This window comes from Mesoplodon densirostris, chromosome 8 (assembly GCF_025265405.1).
Source record: "Mesoplodon densirostris isolate mMesDen1 chromosome 8, mMesDen1 primary haplotype, whole genome shotgun sequence".
Lineage (NCBI taxonomy): Eukaryota > Metazoa > Chordata > Mammalia > Artiodactyla > Ziphiidae > Mesoplodon > Mesoplodon densirostris.
In genome coordinates this window covers 35,877,374-35,904,099 of record NC_082668.1, presented here as the reverse complement: position 1 = coordinate 35,904,099, position 26,726 = coordinate 35,877,374, and the positions used below count along the sequence as shown (strand labels likewise).

Genomic DNA, 26,726 nt, shown 5'->3' with positions numbered 1-26,726 from the left:
GTAGTATGCCAGTGTAACTGCTGATAATCATAATTCCTTTATTGTCATCAGAGTGGCTGGGGATGATGAAAAACCCTGAGCATATCTCAGTGGGCTCTCCTTCTTCTCTGTCAGATGTTGCAAGTTTCTAGGACATGACACACCTATATTTAAATACATTTCTAAAAAATTTGACCACACATTCCAAAGGCAGTTGGAAGGCTTAGAGAAGATCTGCTATTTGTCACTAGCTGCAGTGCTCTTCCTGTCTAGCAAAACAAGTCTTCAGTTATGACAATAAATCCTTGCTTTCATAGCCTGTCTACCAACACTGCTCCCCATCTCTGAACCTTGTAGGAAAAAAAGGAAAATCTACCCGCTTCAGCCCCTCCATCCCACTGCCCTTCAAAGATCAGTTACTACCTCTATCTTCCACTTCCAGGAGGGAGAGACCCCGATTGGTGCATTGAAGAAGACAGGAGAAATACCACCCCCCATTATTTCGGCAAAAACACATGCTGTTCAAAGAAAAAGAAGAAAGACCCTGTCTTCTCCCCAATGAAGTTTACGCTTTAGTGGGGAGGCTTTACAAGTCTCTGTTTTGCAATCATTTTCTGTCTTATCATAACTATTGACTCAATTTCCCACCCACTTCAGATTAGGGAGAAAAACATGTACGGAACAGTTGATAAAACCATCTACAAACAAGCATTCAGCCCTGAAACCCTGATAAGATGTTGGAATGAATGTCTGGACATGTCTTCCTTTCACAACAGAAGAATGCAATAAGAAGAATTACTGGAAGAAGAGAGGCATTGCTATGATCCCCATGAAGTTCTAAGTCGGATTTGCTGCAACAAGATATCATCAGGTAAGTCTTGCATGTGTGGGAAGTAACCCTCGTTCAGACACACTCTGGCTCTCCGACGTGGGAAGAGTGTCACATTCCCCAGGGTACTGAGCCCCTCCCCCAGCACCTGGGAGAAGTGTACAGAACTCTCCTGAGCAGTCCCCCATCTGCAAGCACTTTCAGCACAGCGCAGTAGAAAAACACCTCAGTGGCAGAAAACGGCATCAGCAAGCATGAGATCCACAGAAGCAAAACTTCCATGATGGAGCATTGACCCCTGCTGAACCCCCGCTGTTCCAAAAGGGGACAGGAGCCCACGAGGCCCATGGTGCCATGCTTTCTGAGCTTGGAGGTCTCACGGCTTGGGCAAGAATGGGCTTCTCCTGCTCTGTGCCCCAGACCCTGCAGCACTCTTCCGTGCCCCTAAGTCTGAGGCAGAGAAGTCATTCCATCTTGCCGTTGACAGGCTGGCTGTTCTCCTAGCCACCTCTCCTGGGAATCTGTGTCAATTCTGCAGGGGTGGAATGGGGGTGGGAGGGTCCAAAAATTCTCCCAGGTAGATTTGTGGAAGAAGAGTCAAGTCATTCAGAGGCTCATCCAGAAGGGAGGAGGGAGGGCAGCATAGGGATGGGACCTTTGAACAGCACAAACCCTGGTACAGATGAGTTTCCCAGCAATCCCAATGGGTCATATACAGGAAGGATGTTAGAAAACTGGGAAAGGCTGCTGCTTCCCCATTGCTGTCCGCCAAAAGCAGAAACTCAGCAACTGGAAAATCTTACATGCATTAGGTCTAGATCTAAATCTAAAATCCAAATCTGAAAGTGCATTAGATCTCCCTTGTGCGTATCATTGAAAGCATTCTTCCACTTATACTCAGCTACTGGCAGCCAGCACACATACACACACACACACACACACACACACACACACACAACACAAAAGCTGCCCTGTCAAAGGGAATCCCTCTTAGGGAATAAAGCAGTTGCCCCAAATCCCTAATCAACTGGAGCCACATGGACCTGAGAAATCCTTGGCCCTGCCACTTATTAGCTGTGTGAAATTAAGCATGTTATTCAAGCTCTCCGAGCCTCAGCTTCCCCAATTATAAAATGAGAATAATAACCCTTTCTCCTAGGACTGACGAGGATTCAATGAGATGCTGAATGTAGGATTTGGCAGTGTTCCTGGAATGCTGTGTGTAGCGCTAAGCCCCTCCACAGGAGATCTCAGACACATCTCTCAGGGCTGTGGCTCCTCTGGTGGGTAGGACTCCCTGGACTCCTGGATCACATTCCTGTTTGGGTCCAGAGTGCCCCTTTTATAAAGAGACACAAGGAGGTTAACCGTCACGTCTACAAGTCTGGACTGAATCAACAGCCGGGGTATAAGAGATCCTGGACAGCTGCCAGTGTGGTTTTTCTCTCTGACACCAAGTGCTGTCTGTCCTCCACCAATTCCCCAACACCAACTGGGTGTCCAACAATTCAGTTCCAGCACTAACTACCCAGAGTTGTCACAGAACCCACAGATCAAGGACTGAGTCCTACAGGATGGTCCCCACTTCAGACGCCAGTGCAAACAGGGTACCCGTACTACCTACACTTCTGCTCAGACAAATACAAATTCAGGGGTTTCCACTACCCACCCTCAGGTTTGATAATGCCATAGAACAACTCACAGAACTCAGGAAAGCACTTTACTATGATTATTACTAGTTTATTACAAAGGCTACAACCCAAGAATAAATAGCCAATGGGAGAGATGCACAGGGCAAGGGATGAGAGAAGGGGAGCCGAGCTTCCAATGCCCTCTTCATCCAGGCACACTGCCTCCAGCTTGTGGATGTGTTCACCAACCCAGAAGCTCCCAGAACCTTGTCACTTGGGGCTGGGGGTGGGGTGGGGGGGTTGATAATGGACTTCATTACATAGGTGTCGTTCATTACATTATTGACCATTGGTGACTGAACTGCTCTCCCCTCCCTGGAGACTGGGAGATAGGGCTGAAAGATGGCACCCTCTGACCATGTACTTTGTTGTTCTAATAATGAGCACCCATCCTGAAGTTATCTAGGCTCCCTCCCTGAACCATCCCATTAGCACACAGAAGACAGTAAATTCCAAGAGTTTTGGGAGTTCTGTGCCAAGAACCAGGGCCAAAGACCACATCTTTTTTGGTTTTTATTATTTTTTTATGGATGTATGGTTGCTGCACAATATTATAGTTACAGGTACACAAGTTACAGGTATACAATGTAGTGATTCACAATTTTAAAAGTTATAATCCATTTATATTTACTATAAAATATTGGCTATATTCCCCATATTGTATAATATATCCTTGTGCCACATATTTACTTTTTTTTTTTTTTTTGCGGTACGCAGGCCTCTCACTGTTGTGGCCTCTCCCGTTGCGGAGCACAGGCTCCGGACGCACAGGCTCAGCGGCCATGGCTCACGGGCCCAGCCGCTCTGCGGCATGTGGGATCTTCCCGGACCGGGGCACGAACCCGCGTCCCCTGCATCGGCAGGCGGACTCTCAACCACTGTGCCACCAGGGAAGCCCCACATATTTACTTTTTATTATACCACATCTCCCCTCACTTGCATGGCCACCTTTCACCTAAACCATAGCCTACTCTCTACCATCATCCATGGGAGACAGCTTCTCATCTTGCTACAAAAAAAAAAAAATCTTTAAATCAAGCGCCGACTTTGTCTCCATTTGAAAGGCCTCCAGCTTCCCCACAGAGTTCTAAATTGACACACCCAAGAATCATCTGTCTGAGAGTTGAAGTGTGTTATTCCAGGTCAGCCAATGACTCACAAAGCTGGAAAACCTACTCTCTAAATTCGGTATGAGAAGTACTCTCCTCAAAGGGAGTCAAAGGCCCACAGTGAATAAATACTATTATTAGCACCTACAAGCCTTGATGCCCCGGAGCGCCTCCAAGCCACCCTGGGCTTCCGGGCATCTCCAGACACGAATAAAGTCCCAATTCCTCCTCCTCCTCCTGGAAAGAAAAACACCACATTTCCATTTGTCCAACTCAACAAACATGTATTTAGTGTCTCTGTGATTCAGACCTGCTCAAAGTTCTCTGCAGGACTCAGAGATGAACAAGACCAGGGGCCCCTCCTCTGAGAGACTCACAGGAGAGCCTATCACACCAGTATTTGTTTCCTATGGCTGCTCTAACAAAGTACCACAAGGCTTGGTGGCTTAAAACAACAGATTTATTCTCTCACAGTTCTGGAGGCTAGAAGTTCAAACTACAGGTGTCAGCAAGGCCATGTTCCTTCTGAAGTCTCCTGGGAAGAATACTTCCTTGCCTCTTGCAGCTTATGGTGGCCTCCATCTTCACGTGACCTTCTTATAAGGACACTAGCCAATGTCCTAGTGGGCCCGCCCTAACCCACAATGACCTCATCTTAACTAATTACACCTGCACAGACTCCATTTCCAAATAAAGTTACATTCTGAGGTTCTAGGTGGACATGAATTTGAGGTGTAGGAGGGGACACTATTCAACCCAGTACACCCCTGTAAGAGGAAGTGCAGAGGAAGGGGTCATTGATCCTTCCCAGAGGGGAATTAGAAGCATTCAAGGAAATTTTCACAGAATAGAGACTTGGGGTGAGGGTCTGAAGGCTGGGGAGCAGGCCAGGAAGAGAGAACAGCATCAGCAAGAGTACAGGTCAGGGAGGAGCAGATGTCAGGCCTGACTTGGACGCAAGGAGGGAAAAAACAGGGATGAATCTGGGAAAGTTCAAGAGACCAGATCCCAAAGGGCCTCGTATTGTGGTAAGGAGCCGGGCTTTCCCCTACAGACAATAGGGAGTTTTCACCCACCTTGCCCAGTGGCGAACCCTTCTTCCCTCCATGATTCCATTCATTTGGGGGAACGCTTCCCGGGCTCCGCAGAAGCAGCTGGATCTGTTCTCCCAGAGCCCCTTCCGCCACATCCATTATCTCACAGAACATTCCACACAATAATGACTTGCTCTCCAGCCTGTCCCCCCACTATGCTGTGAGCTATTTGAGGAAGAACCACGTCTTATTCGTCTTTACATGTCGAGCTGAGCACAGGTTGGCACATAACCTGTGCAAGCACTTACAAATGTTGAAGGAGCTGGTTGAGTGGTCAGCCAGAGGATTTAAGCAGAGGAATGACTTTCAAAGAGTTCATATCTACACCGATGGGTCTGTATTGGTCACACATGGAGTCAACGAACTGGGTCAAGGTATTCACACCAAAATGCTACAGGTGAGAGAAATAAAATTCATCTCTCTATACATTGTTGACATGACAGACATGTGGCACTAATTTTAGAGTCAATGATGACTCCCTGTATGCAAACCCTAAGATCTTGACTATTTAGTTGAAAAACTTCTTACATATGAAATAGAATGGCTGAGGTGGTGGAAATCCTACACGTGTGCAGATACTCCTGGAGCTTGGCCCAGGTTTATGGACAGAGATGGTTCTTAGTGAAAACACCATTGATGTGTCCCCAGAGCACTGTGGTGGGTACACCGTGTAGGCTTACCTAGAGTAGGCGTTTCTCAACTTTTCTATTTTGAGACCAGTATGTATAATTTTTAAAGTTTGGACAATAATGTCAGGTGGCTAATGGATTGTTTTGAGAAGCAAGGACAAGTATTTCATCAACTGTCATCATCCTATAATTTTTAAAGGATATCTTAAAACACACACATATACCCAAAGTAGGAAGATACAATCCCAGGATAAAAAAAGAATAATGCTTTAAATTGAATAAGTGTAACTTTATGACTAACTTACTAGATTGTTATAGTGCACATCTGCAGCTTTTGACTATCCAGCCTCTTAGCTCCTTTGGAATACCCCTCCCACATTCCATATAGTTCTGAAAGACTCCTCAATTCTGGTACCTTTTAACCTCATCCCCCTCCTGGCCCCAATGCCTGCCACAGATATATAGGCACAGGACCCTGATCTGACCAATCATAGTTCCTGAACCCTGCTGGCTGCAGGGATTGGTCCAGGAAGAAGAAACATGGCCAAGCAAGGCCAAACAACATCCTTTCCTGGAACTGATGTGTAGATGTTAGGAGAAAGGAACTATTTTTCCTTGTGGTAGTTTAGCTACTATGCTATAGGCCAGTGGTTGTCAGAGACAATTCTGTGCCATGGATGAAACCTGTCTACCGTTGAAAATGACATGGCCATTGTAGAAAGAAAAGCAAATATGAGAGGCTGTGGGAGAATCCAGATGAGACCACTAAGCCCCTAGATACAGATACATGTGATACTAGCTCCTCCATCCTTCCCAGTTATGTGGACCAATAAATTCCTTTTGGATTTTCATCACCAAGAATTCATCAAATTGTCCTTTTTTTTTCTCATTTTGCATCTTTCTGGGGAAACTTAATCACTGAACAGTATTAGTCTGAAGCTTGGCAAGTATGAACAGGTACATGCCTGCAGACATCTAGAGAAAGTGTTTTTGCAGAAACTAAAACACAGTATCAGCCAAAACAGTGCTATATCCTTTTCCTTCCTTCCCTCCCTTTCTTTCTTTTTCATTTTTTCTTGATTAAATGTCTTAATTTCCACATGTGTCTGCTGGAGAAATGGAAGGAAAAGCACAGAAAAGGAAAAAGTGAATAGCACATACTAGAGGAGTATAAGCAAGTGGGAACAAATAGAAGAAAAGAGGGAGGAAGCTAAAATTAAGGTGGGAATGAGGGCAAGAAAGAAGACAGGCCCCCAGGGTCCTTCCAAGTTCATCTGATAACCAATACCAACAGACTGAAGACCAAACTGAGTCAGTCAATCTAATCTCTGTCTCTCTTCCTGCCACTGCCACTAAGTAAATCTGAATAATCTCAACTTGGCCTATTCTCTACACATGTAAAATTTAGAAAAAAGGAAATCCTTAACATCCTAAATGCACTAAATTTGAATAGAAGAACTGCCGTGGGATATTACCAAGAAAACACTTTAAAAATTAGCATGAGGGCTTCCCTGGTGGCGCAGTGGTTGAGAGTCCACCCACCGACGCAGGGGACACGGGTTCGTGCCCTGGTCCGGGAAGATCCCACATGCCGCGGAGCGGCTAGGCCCATAAGCCATGGCCGCTGAGCCTACGCGTCCGGAGCCTGTGCTCCACAACGGGAGAGGCCACAACAGTGAGAGGCCCACGTACTGCAAAATAAAAAATAAAATAAATAAAATAAAATAAAAATTAGCATGAGGCCCTACTAAAAAGTGGTTTTAATTCTTAAAAGACACACTATTTTAGGCTTTAAAGGATATTGTGGATGTAATAAAAATAGTAATTGTTTAATTAAGAAAAATAATGACTCAAGTCTTCATAGAAGTCCTTACCAGACTTGAAATTATTTCTTTTTCTCATAGGTGGCCAGCCGTGAATTAAAAATACCCATGTCATACATGCACATCTCTGAAACAAGTACAGCCATGATATCTAATACAATTGCTACAGCAGCATCCATTGGCTCAGATGTCAATGGCAGAGCCGTGCATGTGCTTCCTCCTGTCTGTCTTTTCCTGGGTGCTTTCTCCACATCTCTGGTTTTCTTAGCTGGACATAGTCACGGTGGTTGGATTCAGAGAAGTTATCTGTGTCACTGAACATAGGCTTGGGGTCACGAAAATGCCAGGAGAGGGTGTTAATTGGAGTAAGCTAAACTGAGGTGACAAATAGACCCAGAATATAATGGCTCCAACACAACAAAAGTTCTTTCTTGCACACAATCCAGAGGGAATATTCGGTCATTCGAGCACCCAGAGTGTGATGGCAATTCCTTCATCTTCAACACGTGGCTTTCAAGGTTGCCCTAAGCATCATCACTTGGGTGATCTGAAGGGAAAGAACATGGAGGCCAGACTTGGGAGGGATGCAAGTCACTTCCCCTCATCATCCATTAGCAGAACCAGTCTCAGGCCATGTCCAACAACAAGGGAGGTTGGTGAAATGTAGAGCAGTGGGAAACCATGGACCAGCTACTATGGAAGAAGGGGAGAATGGATTTTGGTGAACAAATTTTCTGTGTCCCTGGGAGACACAGAACAAAGAAATCTGGGTACCAAGTAATGCAGACCTGTGCAAGTTTCCCTTGATACAAACAAGTTCTTGCAGGCAGGTAGGCCGACAGAACCCCAGCCAGGTAGATATGGTGCAATTAAAGTGTCTGCATTAGTAGAGTTCTACCAGACTACTCATCCTTTTTCTTTGTACTTATTTTTCTAACTAATGTAAAAAAAGACTGCTAAATTTTCACTAGTTCAGAATAGAACCATGACTTCATATTCCTAATTCAAAGATCTGACTGCATGTACTTTTGAAGTAATATCTATTTGTCATGTTTCTGTTATAAACTATCCACTTTTTCCACTGGGACATTCTGGGGAGGCATATAGCCTCACTCCCAGGACACTGCACTTATGCTACCAAGAGGAACCACTTTCAAATCCATCTTATCTTTGTGGAGACACCTCCTAGGGGATCAAAAAAACAGACTATTTTTGCTCAGAACAAGGTGGGAAACCTCAAATTCATGAGATCCAATTTTAGGTAGAATCAAACACAAAATAGGAACTGCTCTGTGTGTATGGAAGTCGTCAGCCCAAACTAGGCATTAATCCATCTTCTAGGGTTTGGGGTTTCTATATCAAGGATCATAAACTTTGTGGATCTAGCTTATTACAGAAACAAATTTAATTATTTTCTCACTTCACACTCAAAGCCAAGGCCTTCACTGCAGTAGTTTGATGACAGATGGATGAACAGACAACAGACTGGACAGACAGTTGAACAATATCTCAGACCCAGAGGGATACTGGCATGTCATTGTTACAGACTAAAGAGCACAAATTTGAATGAAAATAGGATGTTTTGTTCCATAGACCTTAATGGCTGGAAAATACGAAAAAAGGTATAAATCCAAAATGTAGAAAAAACAAAGAAGAAGGAATTAAGAACATGAATATTCTTAGAAAGGGGATCTGAGAGTAGAAATTCAGCTGAGTTCATAGTTTCACAGGAAGTGAGTGAGGAAGGGAGAACACCCTCTATAACTGATATTCTCCTCATGATCAGGGGCTGTGTTGGTATTGTCTCTGCGTTCCCAATGTGTCAGTATCAGGCACCCCAAAAGCATTCACTGACCTGATCAATTGTCAACCAATATTCTTTCAAATCCTAACCACCACACTCTTCTCTAATGAGGATTCATTTCTTTACTCCTTCAAGAATGCTTGTCAGATTCTTCTGAAACACCTTGAGCCCATCATTAAGAAAAATCCAGAAGGTACCTGCAAAGACTGGGTAAGTGTTCCACTCTGTCTGTTACTACAAATGAGAAAGCAATCCAAACCTGTGCTGACAGAGCTGTGGTAGTGCACACACGCACCAAGTAGAGTCAGACCTAGGAGTGGATTTCTGTGAAAGGGCAGGATCAGCAGGTGATACAGCTGCTCCATGATGTATCCCAGGTATGAGTGGAGAGAGAGCACAGGGAACCACATCGCTGAGAGGAGGAACAGAAGTGTATGAAGAATTACCAGAGGCCTTACCTCTTTTCTTTCTTAAATAAGAAAGAAAAGACTGAGTCTTCCTAAGCCATAAAAATGTGATATTTGGGGAGGGAGGAAGAAAACTAAAAAGCCTAATTGCTACTGAATATATCTCAAGGGAAAAGACTTGTTTAATCCAACTTTACAATGTCCTATATCTTATTTCATTAGAACAATTATCTCACACTTGCACACACACTTATCAGAGTTCTAACACTTAGAAATGAAGCTCCAAATATCTTGTGAACTAAGCCCCTACATCACAGATGTGCAGCAGGATTCTATTTTACTTGCTTAATTTAGATTTCTGAACTCAGTCAGAAGGAAATTGTTAGTGCACTAGCTGAGGAGAAAAAAATATTAGGATGGGTTCTATTATTGGTAACAAAGCACCAGTAACAATTGTCAGATGTCAATTCTGATATACAGAATATTTTCCTTCTCACCTATCAGATGGTATGTTTGTTTTATTCTGACTAAATATGCCCATTCTGCACATAGAAATTGCTTTTGAACAAAGAATCAGTCTTTCAGCCACTGGATACTCCAGGTAAACACTACAATAATGCCTTGACTTGGCTAAGAAATTATGAGGCCATCAAATCACTCTGGGCCTCAGTTCTTTCAGTTGTAAAATAAGTTGGTTTTTTTTAAATAAATTTTATTTTTATTTATTTATTATTTTTGGCTGTGTTGGGTCTTTGTTGCTGTGCACAGGCTTTCTCTAGTTGCAACGAGTGGGTGCTACTCTTCGTTCCGGTGTGTGGGCTTCTTATTACGGTGGCTTCTCTTGTTGCAGAACACAGGCTCTAGGCGCGCGGGCTTCAGTAGTTGCGGCTCACGGGCTTCAGTAGTTGTGGCTCATGGGCTCAGTAGTTGTGGCGCATGGGCTTAGTTGCTCCGCGGTATGTAGGATCTTCCTGGACCAGGGCTGGAACCCTTGTCCCCTGCATTGGCAGGTGGATTCTTAACCACTGCACCACCAGGGAAGCCCGTAAAATAAGTTTTTATTATGTGATCCTTAAGGTTCCTTCTAGGCCCCAAATTCCATGACTTTGAAGAGGCCTTTGAGCTATGTCCAAAGAAATATTAAATAATAAAAATACCCCTATTTGCTAAAAAAATAAATAAACATGACTTACGATGTCTAATCATTATTGACTATTCTTTACTATGAGTAGTAATACCATTAGAAATAAGTTACAATTCAATTTTACACATCTTCCTATCTTTACCATAAAACTTTTCTATTTTGAAGCTCCTTGCTGGGCAAGAGAGATGGATAGGATGCTTAATTTAGACTTCTGAACTCAGTCAGAAGGAAATTGTTAGTGTATCAGCTGAGGAGAAAAAATATTAGAATGGGTTCTATTGTTGGTAACAAAGCAAAAGAGATGGAGGGGTGGATAGGATGGATAGGACGCATCCTGGTTGCAGTGCCTGGCAGTGGGAGGCCCTCAGTAAATGCACATTAATTAAATGAAGCACAGAGAGGGGAGCTGATTGTCAAACACAGGAAGTGTATGACATTAGTTTTACAATCAAATGAAACAAGCCAACAAACCACACACACACACACACACACACACACAGGTATAGAAAATCCTCATGAAGAAAGGAGGTAATGGCCAGCCCAGTGCCCTGTACATAATAAATTCCAAATTCCTGAGTTCAGTAATCCAAGAAGAGGGCAAATCAGCCCTCTAGCTGGATCCATCTTCCATTAATAAACACATCGAATTACTGGACCTTTCTCACCAGCCCTGAATTACCACCAGTCCCCTATGAGTTTGGTTAGCACAATCTAGGGGGTCCCTCTGGGAACCCTAATAAAAATCAGTTGAGGGCTTCCCTAGTGGCGCAGTGGTTGAGAGTCCGCCTGCCGATGCAGGGGACATGGGTTCGTGCCCTGGTCCAGGAAGATCCCACATGCCGCGGAGCGGCTAGGCCCATGAGCCATGGCCGCTGGGTCTGCGCATCCGGAGCCTGTGCTCCGCAACGGGAGAGACCACAACAGTGAGAGGCCCGCGTACTGCAAAAAAAAAAAAAAAAAAAATCAGTTGAGGTTTTCAATGTGCAGATCTAAAAGTCAAACCTTAAACCCTCAAGATGCAGACACCCTGTGAGGTCTGGACCGAAACAGTTTGTTGGCTTCTCTCTTTTTGGCATCCTAACTGCAGCACAAAGCATATCCTCTTTAAAAATGGAGGCAAATGTTAGTGTCGCTGTAAGTAGCTAGACTGTAAATATGGGTAACTTAAAAGCAGTCACGGGCTTCCCTGGTGGCGCAGTGGTTGAGAGTCCGCCTGCTGATGCAGGGCACGTGGGTTCGTGCCCCGGTCCAGGAAGATCCCACATGCCGCGGCGCGGCTGGGCCCGTGAGCCATGGCCGCTGAGCCTGCGCGTCCGGAGCCTGTGCTCCGCAACGGAAGAGACCACAACAGTCAGAGACCCACGTACCGCCAAAAAAAAAAAAGGCAAAAGGCAAAAGGAAGCTCAGAGCCTAGCTTTCAGTTCGTCGAGAGTAATAAGCAGGCCCTTGAGTCCCTGTGTTTGTGGCCAGTCACTTATAGGCAGGCATTCAGGAAAACCCTGGGTTTGCAGGTGCCTTCATGGAGTGTACTGTGTAATAATAAGAGGAACCTACCAGGTACCAGGCACTGTGCTAGGTGCTTTTGCACTTCCTGAACCTCATGACACCCTGTAAAGTAGGTATCATTGGCCTAAATTTCACTGATAAAGAACAGGGGCTCAGAGAGGTGATGTCACCCAGAGAAACACAGGGAGTAAGGGCCAGGATACAGACTCCATCTCTCTAGCTCACAGGTTGCAAATTGGGGGCCCGCTGGTAGAATCTAGCCTGCAGTGTTTTCAAAGGTCAGGGAATCTTACATTAAAATACGAATTTCTAAATCCTCTTGAAAAATTGGATGTTCTGGTAATTTGGACTACATTCCTGAAAAACAACAATTAGCTAGAGCTGAAGAATAGCCGCCCCTTTAGACAGGCCACAGAGTTATCACTACTACACCATAATTCCCACTATTCCTTATTGTCCTTCATCTGTCCACATCATTCATTTACATTACCTTACTGTTCCTTACAGATGCTAAGCCTGCAACTCATCATCTGGTACCAAATTGTGTACTCTTTCTTCTAGAGTACCTTGCCTTCCCTGACCCTGGAGTCATAATGTGGCTCATGAAGTTGTCCAGTTCAGTCCACTGAATGTGCTTTTTAAAATAGGCTATCCTCCCCTCACCCAACACACACACTCACACACACACAGACACACACACACACCCCTTTCCTACAGAACAAAGATTTAACCCACACAGGATTTTTGAAAAGGGAAGTTCAGGCAATACTAGGATTTTTGAGAACTCAAGCTTCATTCAATCAGTAAGTCAGTCAACAAACAATTATTGGAAATTACTGTGTGCAAGACACTGTGCTAGGAGTTGGGGATACAATGGTGAAAAAGATCTGTCCCTCACCTACAGTGGCTTGTCGTTTAGTAATAGAAGCTTCTAAAACAAATGTGTTTCTTTGCAGGGTCTGGGAGTGTCTAGGATGTTCCTGGGGTCATCGGTGTTCTTCACCATCACTGATGCTGTGGCTCAGCACACAGAGAAGGAGACATAGCTGAGGACCTCACAGTGAAGAGCCCAGCGACCCCAGAATGGGTTCGAATGTCCTGTGCAGATAGGTTCACAGAGATGGTATGGAATTACTGTTTATTTTCCTAAAAGGTGATTTTTCTACTTCCTGCTCCTTAGACCACTCAGGTAAATTTAAAAGCTAATGTGAAGACGCAAGAGGGAAGAGATATGGGAACATATGTATATGTATAACTGATTCACTTTGTTATAAAGCAGAAACTAACACACCATTGTAAAGCAATTATACTCCAATAAAGATGTTAAAAAAAGCTAATGTGTGTCTAATCAAATTATAAGAGCACATTATAAGATATAAGCTAATCAAAGTACAAGATGATAAAAATAAATCACATAAATACCTTTAGTATATGTCATAATTTTAACTTTATAAAAAGCATTTCCCCATCTGTTATGTAATTTGATCATCTGGGCAATCCTGTAGTAGGATAATTTATGGTGCCTCAAAAACTAATAGCTAAATGTGAAATAACTGACTGATTTCACAAAACTGTTCTAAGTATTCCCTCCCTCTGTCCTACCTAATCTATCCAATTCTTCAAGAAAAACAAACACAAAAAATAACCCAGATCATGGAGAAGTATTTGATAATGCCACTTTCCATGTTTCCTATACAATTATAGAGTACACACAGTCTGTCCTTCATTTAGGAAACGTGATCTCATGACCCACTGCTGCTTTTCTACTTCATTCCATTTCATGACAGTGCCTCCCAGCCCGGGGGCGAGGACTCAGGAGCCATCTGCTAGATACACATGCACACAGCAATGCCAACCTGCTGACCATGGCAGACACGCAGCGTTGGGTAGGTCACTGAGTCCACCCTGTGTAGATTTCTTCATAGCTTCGTAATATCAACAATGATGGTAGTTTGCATTGACTGACCACTGCACTAAATATTTTACAGATTATCTCATTACTCATTCCTACAACTCTATCAGGTAACTATGATGATTTTCTTCATTTTACTATTGAGGAAACTGAGGTATAGTAATTTACCCAAGGTTAAGATTCAAGCCCAGACCGTCTGGCTCCAGTAGAAGTATATTGCCTCCTAGAGAGAAAAGAATTGATTCTCTACTTCTTAAAAGAAATTTGTATTTTCATATCTATATTAAAAGAAGTCCAAATACTTAACTGACCTCTTCAAAACAGGCAGCCAGGGCTTCCCTGGTGGCGCAGTGGTTGAGAGTCCACCTGCCGATGCAGGGGACACGGGTTCGTGCCCTGGTCTGGGAAGATCGCACATGCCGCAGAGCGGCTGGGCCCATGAGCCATGGCCGCTGAGCCTGCGTGTCCAGAGCCTGTGCTCTGCAACGGGAGAGGCCACAACAGTGAGAGGCCCGTGTACCGCAAAAAAAAAAAACAAAAAAAAAACAAAAAAAAAAACAGCCAGCCGTAGAGTGAAAGACCTAGGATTTAGGAATATTGCTTAAAGGAATATGTCATAATTACTCATTTCCTTCTCCTACATGATCCAGTCCTCTTCCCGTCTCCAGATCTGACTCAGCATTTCTTGAACTCCAATAATACTGACCACCCTGGATTTTTCTCTGTCCCCTCAGGCTGACGCTCAGCTGATTGCACTGGCCACAGAAAGAATTCCAATCACCTGCTTTGGGCCAGTCCCTCCTCAGATGGCCAAGACCAGGGAATCAGCCCTCCTCCACTCTGGGAGCTCCTTCTCTGGGCTGATTTTGGCCTGGAGAGCCATGTCTGCCTATTTCCAGCAGCACCAGTGACATGTTAACTGCAGAATCGTGTGATCTTCACCCCAAAAGCACAAGAACTTCTGACCTTTAAACAAAAGTTCTTGATCGTCTTTGGCAGTAATAAATATCCTTTTCTGGAATGGGGCAGGTTAGGGAACCGAAAAGATACAACACAACAGAAAGATACTTCTAATCTTCCTTTCTTGACTGGGCTCAACATTTTCAGTCCTCAATTGTCCCTGCTTTCAGAAAATTAATTCCTTTGTTTCCAAGATTTCAGGCCATTTTTCATAGTCCGACAGTCTGGCAAAGTCACGTTGTCACATGCAACGGTAAGAAGTGAATCGCTTTGATTTCATTCACTGTTTGAAACGCAGCCTATCGGCTACCTGGTCCATGTAGTGAGGCCATATTTTCTCCCCAGTCTGATGGTTTCTTGATAAGATTAATTAAATGTCTTCATGGATATAAATCATCTACTAATTTGTACACCCACCAATCAAATGCTCAGAGTCAATGTGAGAGTAATCTACCATTTTCTAAAATACTCATAAATGGATGCATGGCCAATATATATCACCTCTTATGTTATAATCTATATTTCATATTATAAACCTCATATTTTTTTGCATTACACGGGCCTCTCACTATTGTGGCCTCTCCCATAGCGGAGCACAGGCTCCGGACGCGCAGGCTCAGCGGCCATGGCTCAGCGGCCATGGCTCACGGGCCCAGCCACTCCGCGGCATGTGGGATCCTCCCGGACCGGGGTACGAACCCGTGTCCCCTGCATCGGTAGGCGGACTCTCAACCACTGCGCCACCAGGGAAGCCCTATAAACCTCATTTTTGTAACAAGTATTTTTTATCTTCATAAAAGTCACACATGTCCATTATGGAAAAATTAGAAAATGCTGAAAAGAATAAGATGAAAGTTAAAATCACCCATAATCCCACTCACCAGAAATAGCCATAACCATTTTTGGTGATATATATATACACATACATACACACACACACATAAACACATTTTTAACCATATTTTAATTCTTATAGGTTTATATGTACAAAATATCTTATTTATGTATTCATTTTACAAAATTGGGATATCCCTGACATAAATGTTTAAAAAGATTTGAACAGTTTAATTGGGGGTTACTCAGTTGAGCCTTCATCCACAGGAAGTCTGGATTGAGAAGATAATTTTCCCATGCAATATCACTCAAAAATATAGTTGCTTAAACCCAAAAAGAAAATACCTGGCCAAAGTTATTTATCCCCAAAACTTATAATCTTTTTTTTTTTTTTTTTTTTTTTTTTTTTTTGCGGTACGCGGGCCTCTCACTGCTGCGGCCCCTCCCGTTGCAGAGCACAGGCTCCGGACGCGCAGGCTTAGCGACCATGGCTCACGGGCCCAGCTGCTCCGCGGCATGTGGTATCTTCTCGGACCGGGGCACAAACCCGTGTCCCGTGCATCGGCAGGCAGACTCTCAACCACTGCGCCACCAGGGAAGCCCCCGAAGATATGAAATTTGATTAAGATATGAAAGGTGAGTAGGGGGTTAGCCAGGTGAGGAAAAACAAGAAAATGGTTCCAAGCAGTGGGAAGCGCTGGTGGAGGCCTCTGTCCTTGACATGAGGAACAGACAGCAAATGTAACTACTGTGGAGAGACAAGGTGGGGTAGGGAACCCGTGCGGCTCGAGAAGTGGGTGGGGGCCAGCCATGCTGGACTTCGCAGGTTTATAGGTTTGGCAGGTGATGTAAACAGGTTTATCTTTATCCTAAGATCAATGGGAACCTTTTCGCCTGTGTACATGCTAGAGTGACATGATCATATTTGTCACACCACGTTGCAGTAAGGAGACCAGTTAGTAGGTTGCTTTGACCCAGGCTAGGGAGATGGTAGTTGGACTTAGAGTCTCTAGAAAATAAGCTTCTTGAAGGTAGAGGTCACTCTCTGTTTCATTCACTGCTGTATTCCCAGCACCCAGATCAATTCCTGGCACCTATTAGATACTCAGCAAATGTTTGTTTAATGAATGAGTGACATAGTGGTTAGAAATGGAGGAAATAGACTGGTGGAAAAGATTGTCAGGGGCATGGTGAAGGACTAGCTACTGAGTATGAGGGAGAGAAATGTCAGGCCAAGTCAAGGTTTCTGGTTTGTGTTACTATATGGATAAAGGAGTATTGACATTTCCTGTGACAGGAAGTGGCAGAAGAATCTGTTTTGTGGGTTTCTGGTTCTCTCTGTTAAACTAAGAGTCAGGACTTCCTCCTCTTTGTCTCTCTTGGGAGGCCCCACTCAAGGCTGGCTTCTGGTTGTCCTCTCCTCTGTTGGTGTACAGCTGAGGAGAGGGGATCTGCAGGCCAGAACAGAGAAATGCTTGGCTCACTGAAGTCTTGTCAAGGATTTGAAGAAGCCTATATTCTCATTGATTCAAATATATGTGAGGTCAGTGGAATGGCTAGGAATATTGTGGGTCAGGATGAGAATGAAAGATAAATGGTCTTTCTCAACATGTTTTAAGTAGCCTTAATAACAAGAGGCTTATTATTAAGAAGTTAAAACTTCTGCCCTGCTCTTGCCTCCAAAACTTATTCCAGTGGCTATAAATAAAGATTATTTATCTTTATAAATAATCAGCTTTATAAATAAGCGGCTGGGCCCGTGAGCCATGGCCGCTGGGCCTGCACGTCCGGAGCCTGTGCTCCGCGACGGGAGAGGCCGCGGCAGTGAGAGGCCCGTGTACCGCAAAAAAAAAAAAATTTCATATCTTCAATCAAATTCATATCTTAATCAAATCAAATTAAATGATACTTTCCTTCTCGCATAGTTTGAGGTACGAGGAGTATAGTGGTGAACTAGACTCAAAGGCGCCTTCTCTCTAGTTGTTTATGGTATAGCAGAGGGGGAAGACAAACAATTACTGTAAATTATAAGGGCTTGCCTAACTGTGGGTTATCCCTGTGTGTCAATAGAATAAACTTTTCTAATTTAACCTTTTCTTACAGTCAAAGGGGTATGAGATGTGGCCCCAGCTTTGATCATTTATCATGTAATCATTCATTCATCTAGCATGCTTATTCAGCCCTTTCCATGTGCCAGGCACTGCTGGTAGCTAAAAAAATAGTGAGATAGTCAATCTCTGCCATATGGAGCCTACATTCTATTGGGGAAACCAGACAGTAAACAAATAAAGAAACAAACAATTTCAGGTGGTGATAAATACTGTGAAGCAAAATAGAAGAGTAGGGGGCTAGCTTGTGATAGAGAGATTATTTTAGATTATTAGAGAAGGTTTCTCTGGAGTATTTACATTTGAGCCGAGGCCTGTATAAAGTGGGGGAGCAAGCATAAAGCTGGTAATGGTGTGTTCCAGGCAGAGAACAGCTAGTGCAAAGGCCCTGTGGCAGTTTCAATGGATTCAAAGTAGCCTGGGACTAAGTAGTCCTCCAAAATGGCCTTCTTTGTAAGTTTCTGATCTTGACTCCCTGGTGGAAAAAAACTTGTAACTGAAAGGCTGCAGTTGTTGTTCTCCGTGGCAGAGAGATAAAAGAAATAGAAATATGCGGTCAAGCAACTTTATCTTTACATCATCAGGGTGAAACCCGGATAGTCCTTATCCAATCATCAGTTTCCTGGCAACTAGCCCCTATCACAGTGCAGGTCTACTGCTTCAGATCTTTCGAAACTACAGTTCATTCACACAGCAGGCCTCCTGAAATTGTTGTAGCCTGGCTCTTGACACAGACCAGTTTTTTAAAGCACCTTGGAGCAAATCTGAGCCTGTATTAGCATTTACATTTGGTCGAACTCCAATGTGGTTTTTTAGTTGAGATATATAATGCTTCACACTGGCATACAATATTGTACTATGAAAAAAAATTTTTTTGAGAAATATAGATACTAACACTCTTTGTATTTGGCCTTTGAATACTTTTGTCAAAAGAATTTGTTCTGACAAGTAAGAAGGTGAGACGGTCAGGTCTGTGTACTAGAACATGAGCATTGGAAAGCCCCAAACCTCCTCTTATAACAAGTTTCTTATAATCATAAGGTAAATAAAAGCCAGCATATAGCTACTTCTTAAACAGAAATCAGGGTCAAACATTCAGTATTTTTCCTTTGGAATTAAGTAAAATAATGCATGTAAAAATACTGTGTAAATACAAGTCACCATGTAAATATGACAGTTAAGGTCTCCACCTAATACCTATAACTGTTAATGACGTTTTTCAAAATATACCTCTCCCAAAGGCTTAAAAAGAGTTTACCACATTAAATCAAGTTGAACTGCTGAGAGCAGAAAAAACAGCCCTTAAGATTTAGCAGCCTGTTTTTCACGGGTAATTGACTTTAAGCATCAATGAAAAGCAGACATTTGTAAGAAGGCTGGAGCATTTTTGTTATAAAAATTTCTGCAGTTTGTATAATCATATCAAAAGTTGTTTTTTTTAACCAGTGTGGCTTTGGTAACCTTGATCAGAGTTGTTGATTTTTGCTCTTATCCCTTTCTTAGGTGGTTAACTCTTGGTCAGAACAGTGATGCTAGTGATAGTTTCTGCTCTGAGCCCAACAGAGCAGCCTGGCTCAAACAGATACCACAAAAAATATCATTTCTATACAAAATCTCCTTTTTGGTGATGGGAGAAAGAAAAATGTAGTTATTGGAAAATGTATTTTGTGTAGTCATTTAAAATTCCACAAGAAAAAAAAAGAATTAATTCTACCAAGGACTAAAAAGACAACTTGAATAAATGGAAAGGCATGTTCTGTTCTTGTATAGGAACATTCAAAATCATGAAGATATCAATTCTTCCTAAGTTGGTCTATAACTCTATTTTTAAAATATCTACAGGATATTTTTGGTACTAAATGATTCTAATGTTCATTTGGGAAAAGAAACAAGCAACAGTAGCTCAAATAATTCTGAAAAAAGAACAAGAAGGGACTTACAGAGGTAAAAAGAGAGTATAATAAAATAATCAGATATTTGGGCAAGCAAAGTTGAAACAGATTGTATACTGAGTTGGGAATCAGCCTTGCTGCAGTGCTGGCCAAGTAGGTTTGCACCAGCTTTTGGGTCCCTAGGTGTTTGAGTCACTCAAGGGTAATTTTTTATGTTGAACCATATGAAATACTTGTCTTTGACCTACAAAAATATCAGTTTCAACTTAATATGGTTTAACTTAGTATTTGGAATGAAAAAATGAGGGAAAAATCACAGCAGGGAATCTGAGTCAAAGTCTTTTGCCAGTGGCCAAAAACAAGGAAACCAAGTATCACACCAAGATTAAGGGCCTTAAAACTGGTCCCCAACTCAGAGATACAACTCATGATTGGTAGCTGATGCAATTGAACTGGAGCAGGCCAGGCATGAAGTGAGCAAAGTCCCAAGGAACAGCTACAGATTCTTAAAAGAGATATGTTTTCCCTTCTGGATTTCTAAAATTTTTAAATAACAAATTTTTTTAAGTTTTTAATTAAAATGTATAAAATAAATTTCCATGTGGAACTTTAAAAATAAATAAATAAATAAATAAAATAAAATAAAATAAAATTCCACAAGAAAAAAAATGAAATTTCCTTTAAAGGTATAAAGAAAATGCCTAATTAACACTTTCAAATTAGGACCTTCCTTAGAAACAAGGATTTCATTTTTTAAAAAATCTTTAGGATTCAGAGACATGAAGGGTTCCACAACCATAAAAATTAGAAAAATACTGCTTTGGAGAACTTGTCCTGCCCTGTTATTCTATAAAGTTGGCACGTGTCTTGTTTCTAAAGACATTTACCTTCCCCCCTTTGAAAACCTAAAACATACCAATGGGGAGAGGGCCTGGGGGAGGGGCATTAAGATTAAGAGACACAAACTACTATGTATAAAATAAATAAGCAACAAGAATATATTGTACGGTACAGGGAAATATAGCCACTATTTTGTAATAACTTTAAATGGAGTATAATCTATAAAAATATTGAGTCATAAAAAATATATATATTGAGTCACTATATTGTATACCTGAAACTAATAAAACATTGTAAATCAATTTATACTAACGACACCCTGTCAGCCAGAATCCACACTGTCAGGCTCACAAAGCCTTCATCTGCAGTGACTCCCGGAATGAATGCATAGAGGAGGTGAGCCTGAGCTGGGAGCTCTGGGTGACTGGGGAGGAAGGCAAAGACTGGGCATGTAGACAGTCTGGAGGAGGCTGAGGGCTGCTGAAGGCCATGAGTATGTCTGACTGAAGTGACTGGGACACAGCTGTCCACAGGCTGACTGGAGGCCTCACTGGGCCACAGGAGTCCAAGGGAGGAAGTGGGGCAGGAGCACAAAGAGAAAGGAGACAGAAGCAGAAGGGTCACAGGCAGGACAAAAAATTACACAAGAGTTTTGCACACATGAGCCGAAGAGCTGGGGAACTTAGTGGGAGTAGCCAGGGTAAAATAAGTTGAAAGTAATAAAGAAAAAATGTTTTGGCTCCTTAAAAAAAAAATCCTTGGGCTTCCCTGGTGGCGCAGTGGTTGAGAGTCCGCCTGCCGATGCAGGGGACACGGATTCGTGCCCCGGTCCGGGAAGATCCTACATGTCGCGGAGCGGCTGGGCCAGTGAGCAATGGCCGCTGAGCCTGCGCGTCCGGAGCCTGTGCTCCGCAACGGGAGAGGCCACAACAGTGAGAGGCCTGCGTACCACAAAAACAAACAAAAAAAAAGTTAAAAAAAAAAATCCTTAACTGTGTAATCTAATATGAATGTGAGAAATTTGTGTGTTTTATCATTTGTATCATTTTAAATGATGGTGAATATAATTTTTATTTTAATTTGGTGTATTAGGGCTAAGGATGGTTACTGGGTATTTATTTTCCATTTGTCAGGGTTGAGAACTATAAAGCACTAAGAACAGGGGGTCTGAATAAAAATTATTCATGTAAGTTGATGCACTAAAATCTGGGTGGCATGGATATGAATAAAATACTTTTTTAAAAAGACGTATTTGAAGCCACATTCTAAAAACCAGTTCTTTGGGCTCTATAAGCCTTGTTAAAGAATAAAACTTACTATAAGTAATACATTCACACAGTTAAAAAAAATATGAAAAGTTATACAGTGTAAAGACTCTCATACCACCATCCCATCCAGCCAATTCTTACACAAGCACAAAGTATAACCACTTTTATTAGCTACTTTTTACTTTTTACTTTTTTCTTTCCTTCAGGAATAGCTGGTCCCAGAATGCCCAGTCACTGTTGTCAAGATTAGAGCTACTCCCGACTGACCCCACAGATGGATGGGACACAAAGGCCAAATGTCAGCATGTCAGGGTGAGTCTAAGGCAGCAGGACAAGCACATGGTTCCTGCCTGTTACCCCTGCTGGACACACTGAGTGAGATGCTGTTCCCCCTTTCTCTGTCTAGACAATTCCACCCCCTTTTCCATGTCAGCAGTACCTTGGTGCCCATAATAGTGAGAAATTGTAACCCTTGACACTCATCTGGGCTCTATGTTCTTCCCCCTTGGGTCTTGGGTGCACAGGAGGCATTGTACACTTGCCTTCAGAGCCTGGCTTCTCTGGGTGGGTCTTCTCTCACGTAAAGGAAAAACAATCTGCTCTGAGCTCCACCCTGGAACAGTAAAAACACTTGATCGTCTCATATAACTGGGTAGACAAGTAGCAAAAAGTAGGCTTTCTGACTTTCAAGATACCAAAAAGAAGTAAAAAAAATAGGCGGAAATAATTGGCAATAGAAAATAAAGGCATCTCTCAGCCTCCCTACACATTGAATGAGTCAATGTTAAGAAACCACAGATTGCAAAACGAGAGCGTTCTTTCCTTGGCACAGACACGGCAGCAGGAGACGCCCCCATGCTCCCTTAACTTCACTCTGGCTGACGTCACCAGCTGTCTAGCTGCTCTTGCTCCAAACCGTTCTGCACAGAGCTGCTGGGATAATCTTTCTCAACATCTGTAACCACCCACCCTCCCTGGCTAAATGAGTAGCATCCAACAGGACAGTTTCTTCTTCCAAAAAGGATGGTGCTAACATTGGCATAGTGGTCATCTGTCATTTTTATCTGACTGGGGTCTTTTCCTTTGAGAAGTTACCTGTCCTCCACTCCATGTGTTCCAGGAGGGCTGTGGGAAAGGCACAGATAAGCCAGATCAGAGTTCCTCTGATGAGAGTCAGACTCTTGAGTGAGCTACACAAGGTTAAAAGGCCACTGGAGCAGATTCCCTGGATGGCCGGGCCAGGCATGGAGAGTACATGAGCTCTGCAGCTGAGATCCTCAGAGGTGCCCCTGTTCCTACACATCTGAAGCCTGGCTTCTTCAGCTCAGCACTCAGTTCTGTGAGCTACAGAGTACCTTTCCAATTGTATTACTCTCCTTAAAAAAAAAAAAAAAAAAAAAAGCAATTCCCTAGCGATCCAGTGGTTAGGACTCAGTGCTTTCCCTGATCAGGCGCTTTCACTGATCGGGTTCAATCCCTGATCAGCGAACTAAGATCCCACAAGTCGCATGGCGCAGCCAAAAAAAAAAAAAAAAAAGTATTACTTTCCTAGGCCTGTTGTAGCAAATGACCACAAACTGAATGGCTTAACTATTTATTTCCTCACAGTTCTGGAAGCTAGAAGTCTGAAATCAAGGTGTTGGCAAGGCCATGGGTTCTAGGGAAGAATCCCTCCTTGCCTCTTCTAGAGGCTCCTGGTCTTCTTGGCTTGTAGCTGCATCACTCCAATCTCTTCCCCCATCAGCATACGGCCTTCTTCCCTGTGTGTCTGTGTCCAGCTCTCTCTCTCTTTCTCTTATTAAAACAGCAATCATTGGATTTGGGACAACCCTAATCCAGTATGACCTCTAATCTTAACTAATTACATTTGCAAAGACCCTATTTCCAAACAAAGTCACATTCTGAGGTTCCAGGTAGACATGAATTTGGGGTGACACTACTCAACCCATCATGCCAATAAACCTTCTTGCTGAGGCTAACAGATACAGTTTGGGGTGGATGTGACCTTTCCTCCTTTATGCCCTATTGTACCTGGTTCTTCTTTCTCTCCCACCAACTATTTGTCTACACGTGTATCCTCCCTTTCTAGACAATGGGTCCACTGTGGTGTCAGGAACTGTATTTTACTCATCCTTTACCACAGGGTCTATCTCAAACCGGTACTTAACACATGTTTGACTAAGGAAGAGCAAACAAATATGCTCTATTCAAACAGAAAGTTTTGATAGTTGTGAAACCTATACTGTGTAACTCAGATATTCATAAGCCAGGAGATCTAAGGAAGGTAAAAATAAAGAAACTAGTTCCTTAACAGAGAAATCAGGCTACATTGTTATTGAATTTTAATCTGTTGGAGTCACTATTTATGTTACTTGCACATGTTGCAAATTTTTCCAAAACTTGGAAATAAGGGGAAAAAATACTGTGGGAGGGTTCAAAGTCATACTCCAGAACTAATAAACCCATTAATAAGTAATTTGATGCTCTAGGGATGCCCTGTCCAATATGGTGGTCGTAAGCCACATGTGGCTTATTTAGATTTTAATTTTAATTAATTACATTAAAAAGTCAGTTCCCTAGTTACCCTAGCCACCTTCCAAGTACTCAATAGCCATGCGTGGCTGGTGGGTACAATATTGAACAGCATAGAGGAGACCATATTCGTCATCCCAGAAAGTTATATTGGACAGTACTGCTCTAGGGAAATGGAACTTTATGTATCTACTATTTATTAGGGTTCATCCTCTGAAAAGATATGTCTTGAGGTAGGTAGTCTCTAGAAACTGGAAAAGGCCACGAAATGGGTTCGCCGCTAGAGTCTCCAGAAGGAGCACAGCACTGCGGACACTTTGATTTTAGCCCAGTGTGACCCATTTTGGACATATGACCTCCAAAACTGTAAGATAATAAATCTGTATTATTTTAAGCCACCAAGTGTGTGGTGATTTGTTACAGCAGCAATAGGAAACTAATACAGGTGTCAACTTGTAGAACATTGACAAACAGCAAATGATTTCTGTAGAGTGGAAAAGATAACCCTAAAGGTTTCAGGAGTTTTTTTGCCCTGTAGGACATTCACCAGTTTTGTTTTGGTTTTTGGGTTGTTTTTTGTTTTGTGTTTGTTTGTTTGTTTTTGTTTTGTTTTGTTTTGTTTTGGTCTAATTGTGTAATCTTATTCTGGCATTCTTTTCTTCCGTATCAGTTTCTCATATCTTCCTTTGAACTTGTGCTTTCATCTTGGCTCCCTCATTGACTATATCTTTGACCTTGCTCACTGTACATTATATGAGTCATGGTTTAATATTTTTAAAGTTAGACACTGATACACGGCTAGCAAGGATAAACAAACAGACACAGGACTCTGAGATTTTTCTGTATGTCAGAAGAGGCTACCCAATTTATATAGTGATGAAATTGATGAACACAGTTCATTTACAATTTAACTGAATAAATATCATATCCTACAACAAATATAATTTATTGACTAAATGTAACCAGTAGACAATTACATTCCAGGGAGAAGGTGCAAGGAACTTTGTCTTAACTTTGAACAAGCCCAGTGTAATTAACATTAAATGTATAACTAAGGAGGAACTTTGTCCTTTTTTAGCAAATATTACAAGAGCAGAGCCTGTACCAATACAAGCAAGACCTTTTCCACTTGTTCAGTATCTTAGTTCCTTGTGCTTAAGAAATTGCTGGCATATAAATGTTCTCCAAGGCTTATCCAAATCAGTATATTGAAAATGCAAAGTACTTGATTTTTTCCTCCTCAGGCCTGTCAAACACCATTGTGACAATAGTTTATTTATATTTTTAACTAAAGACTAGATGAATCAAAGTTTAGGGGCTTAATATTTCAATCCTATCCTCAAGTTGCTCACAATGTGTAAACATTGAGGAGATATGATGTACATACAAACAAAACAACAGCAACAACAAAACCCTGTCCCCTCTCCTGCCCTGAGGCTCTTCTCCCCACTCCCTTAAGCACCTGGAAGAAGCAAGCATGAACATATCAGAACCATGTAAAGAGCTTTTTTAAAATTCCCCTATCTGGCTGCCCACCCTTACCCTATCCTGATACACCACCCCAAAGTGGTATTGCCAGAATCTAGGTAGCTTAAAAATCTATAGGAGGGGGCTTCCCTGGTGGCGCAGTGGTTGAGAATCTGCCTGCCAATGCAGGGGACACAGGTTCGAGCCCTGGTCTCGGAAGATTCCACGTGCCGCGGAGCAACTAGGCCCGTGAGCCACAACTACTGAGCCTGCGCATCTGGAGCTTGTGCTCCGCAACAAGAGAGGATGCGATAGTGAGAGGCCCACGCACTGCGACGAAGAGTGGCCCCCGCTCGCCACAACTAGAGAAAGCCCTCGCACAGAAACGAAGAGCCAACACAGCCAAAAATAAATAAATTAATTAATTAATTAATTAATTTTAAAAAATCTATAGGAGGAAGTAGAGAAGCAATTATACAAAACACATTTTAAGAGGTATATATCGCCCTAGTTAAAATAGAATCCTATGGGGTCTCACCTTCTAGCCCACCACACCTCCCTTCCCCCAGAGTGATCTTTCTAAAATGCTAACAGTCTGCTGGTGGCTTACTTTGATAATCTCCAGTGGCCTCCACAGTTGACCAGATTGTCACAAACTGATCTAAAGCAATTGGGCAATTGACAAATACAACAATCGACAGATTCTTTTAATAAATCTTGGCTGACTCCACCAGTTAAGGGTTAGGTCAAGCATCTCACACGGCAGGTTCACTTTGAGTGGGCACAACACTCTGATGGCAGAATCATCTAACCTTCCAGTTGGACAAGTGACAGCATCCTCTGGGAAGAAGGCACTCAGAACCAATAGTGCTCCCAGCACTGCCTGCTGGATCCCTAC

General features: G+C 42.7%; 1 protein-coding gene across 1 annotated transcript in view; it reads left to right on the top strand.

Annotated features, from left to right (window-relative positions):
- LOC132494723 (aldehyde oxidase 2-like) overlaps window positions 1-26,726 on the top strand; it is a 96,236-nt gene that overhangs the window by 48,892 nt on the left and 20,618 nt on the right. The window contains 11 exon segments of the mRNA XM_060105942.1: window positions 637-761; window positions 763-863; window positions 5,017-5,099; window positions 7,236-7,364; window positions 9,094-9,172; window positions 9,918-9,966; window positions 11,526-11,643; window positions 12,972-13,035; window positions 13,038-13,138; window positions 14,662-14,834; window positions 22,036-22,141. Of these exon segments, the coding sequence (XP_059961925.1) occupies window positions 637-761; window positions 763-863; window positions 5,017-5,099; window positions 7,236-7,364; window positions 9,094-9,172; window positions 9,918-9,966; window positions 11,526-11,643; window positions 12,972-13,035; window positions 13,038-13,138; window positions 14,662-14,834; window positions 22,036-22,141 (1,128 nt within the window).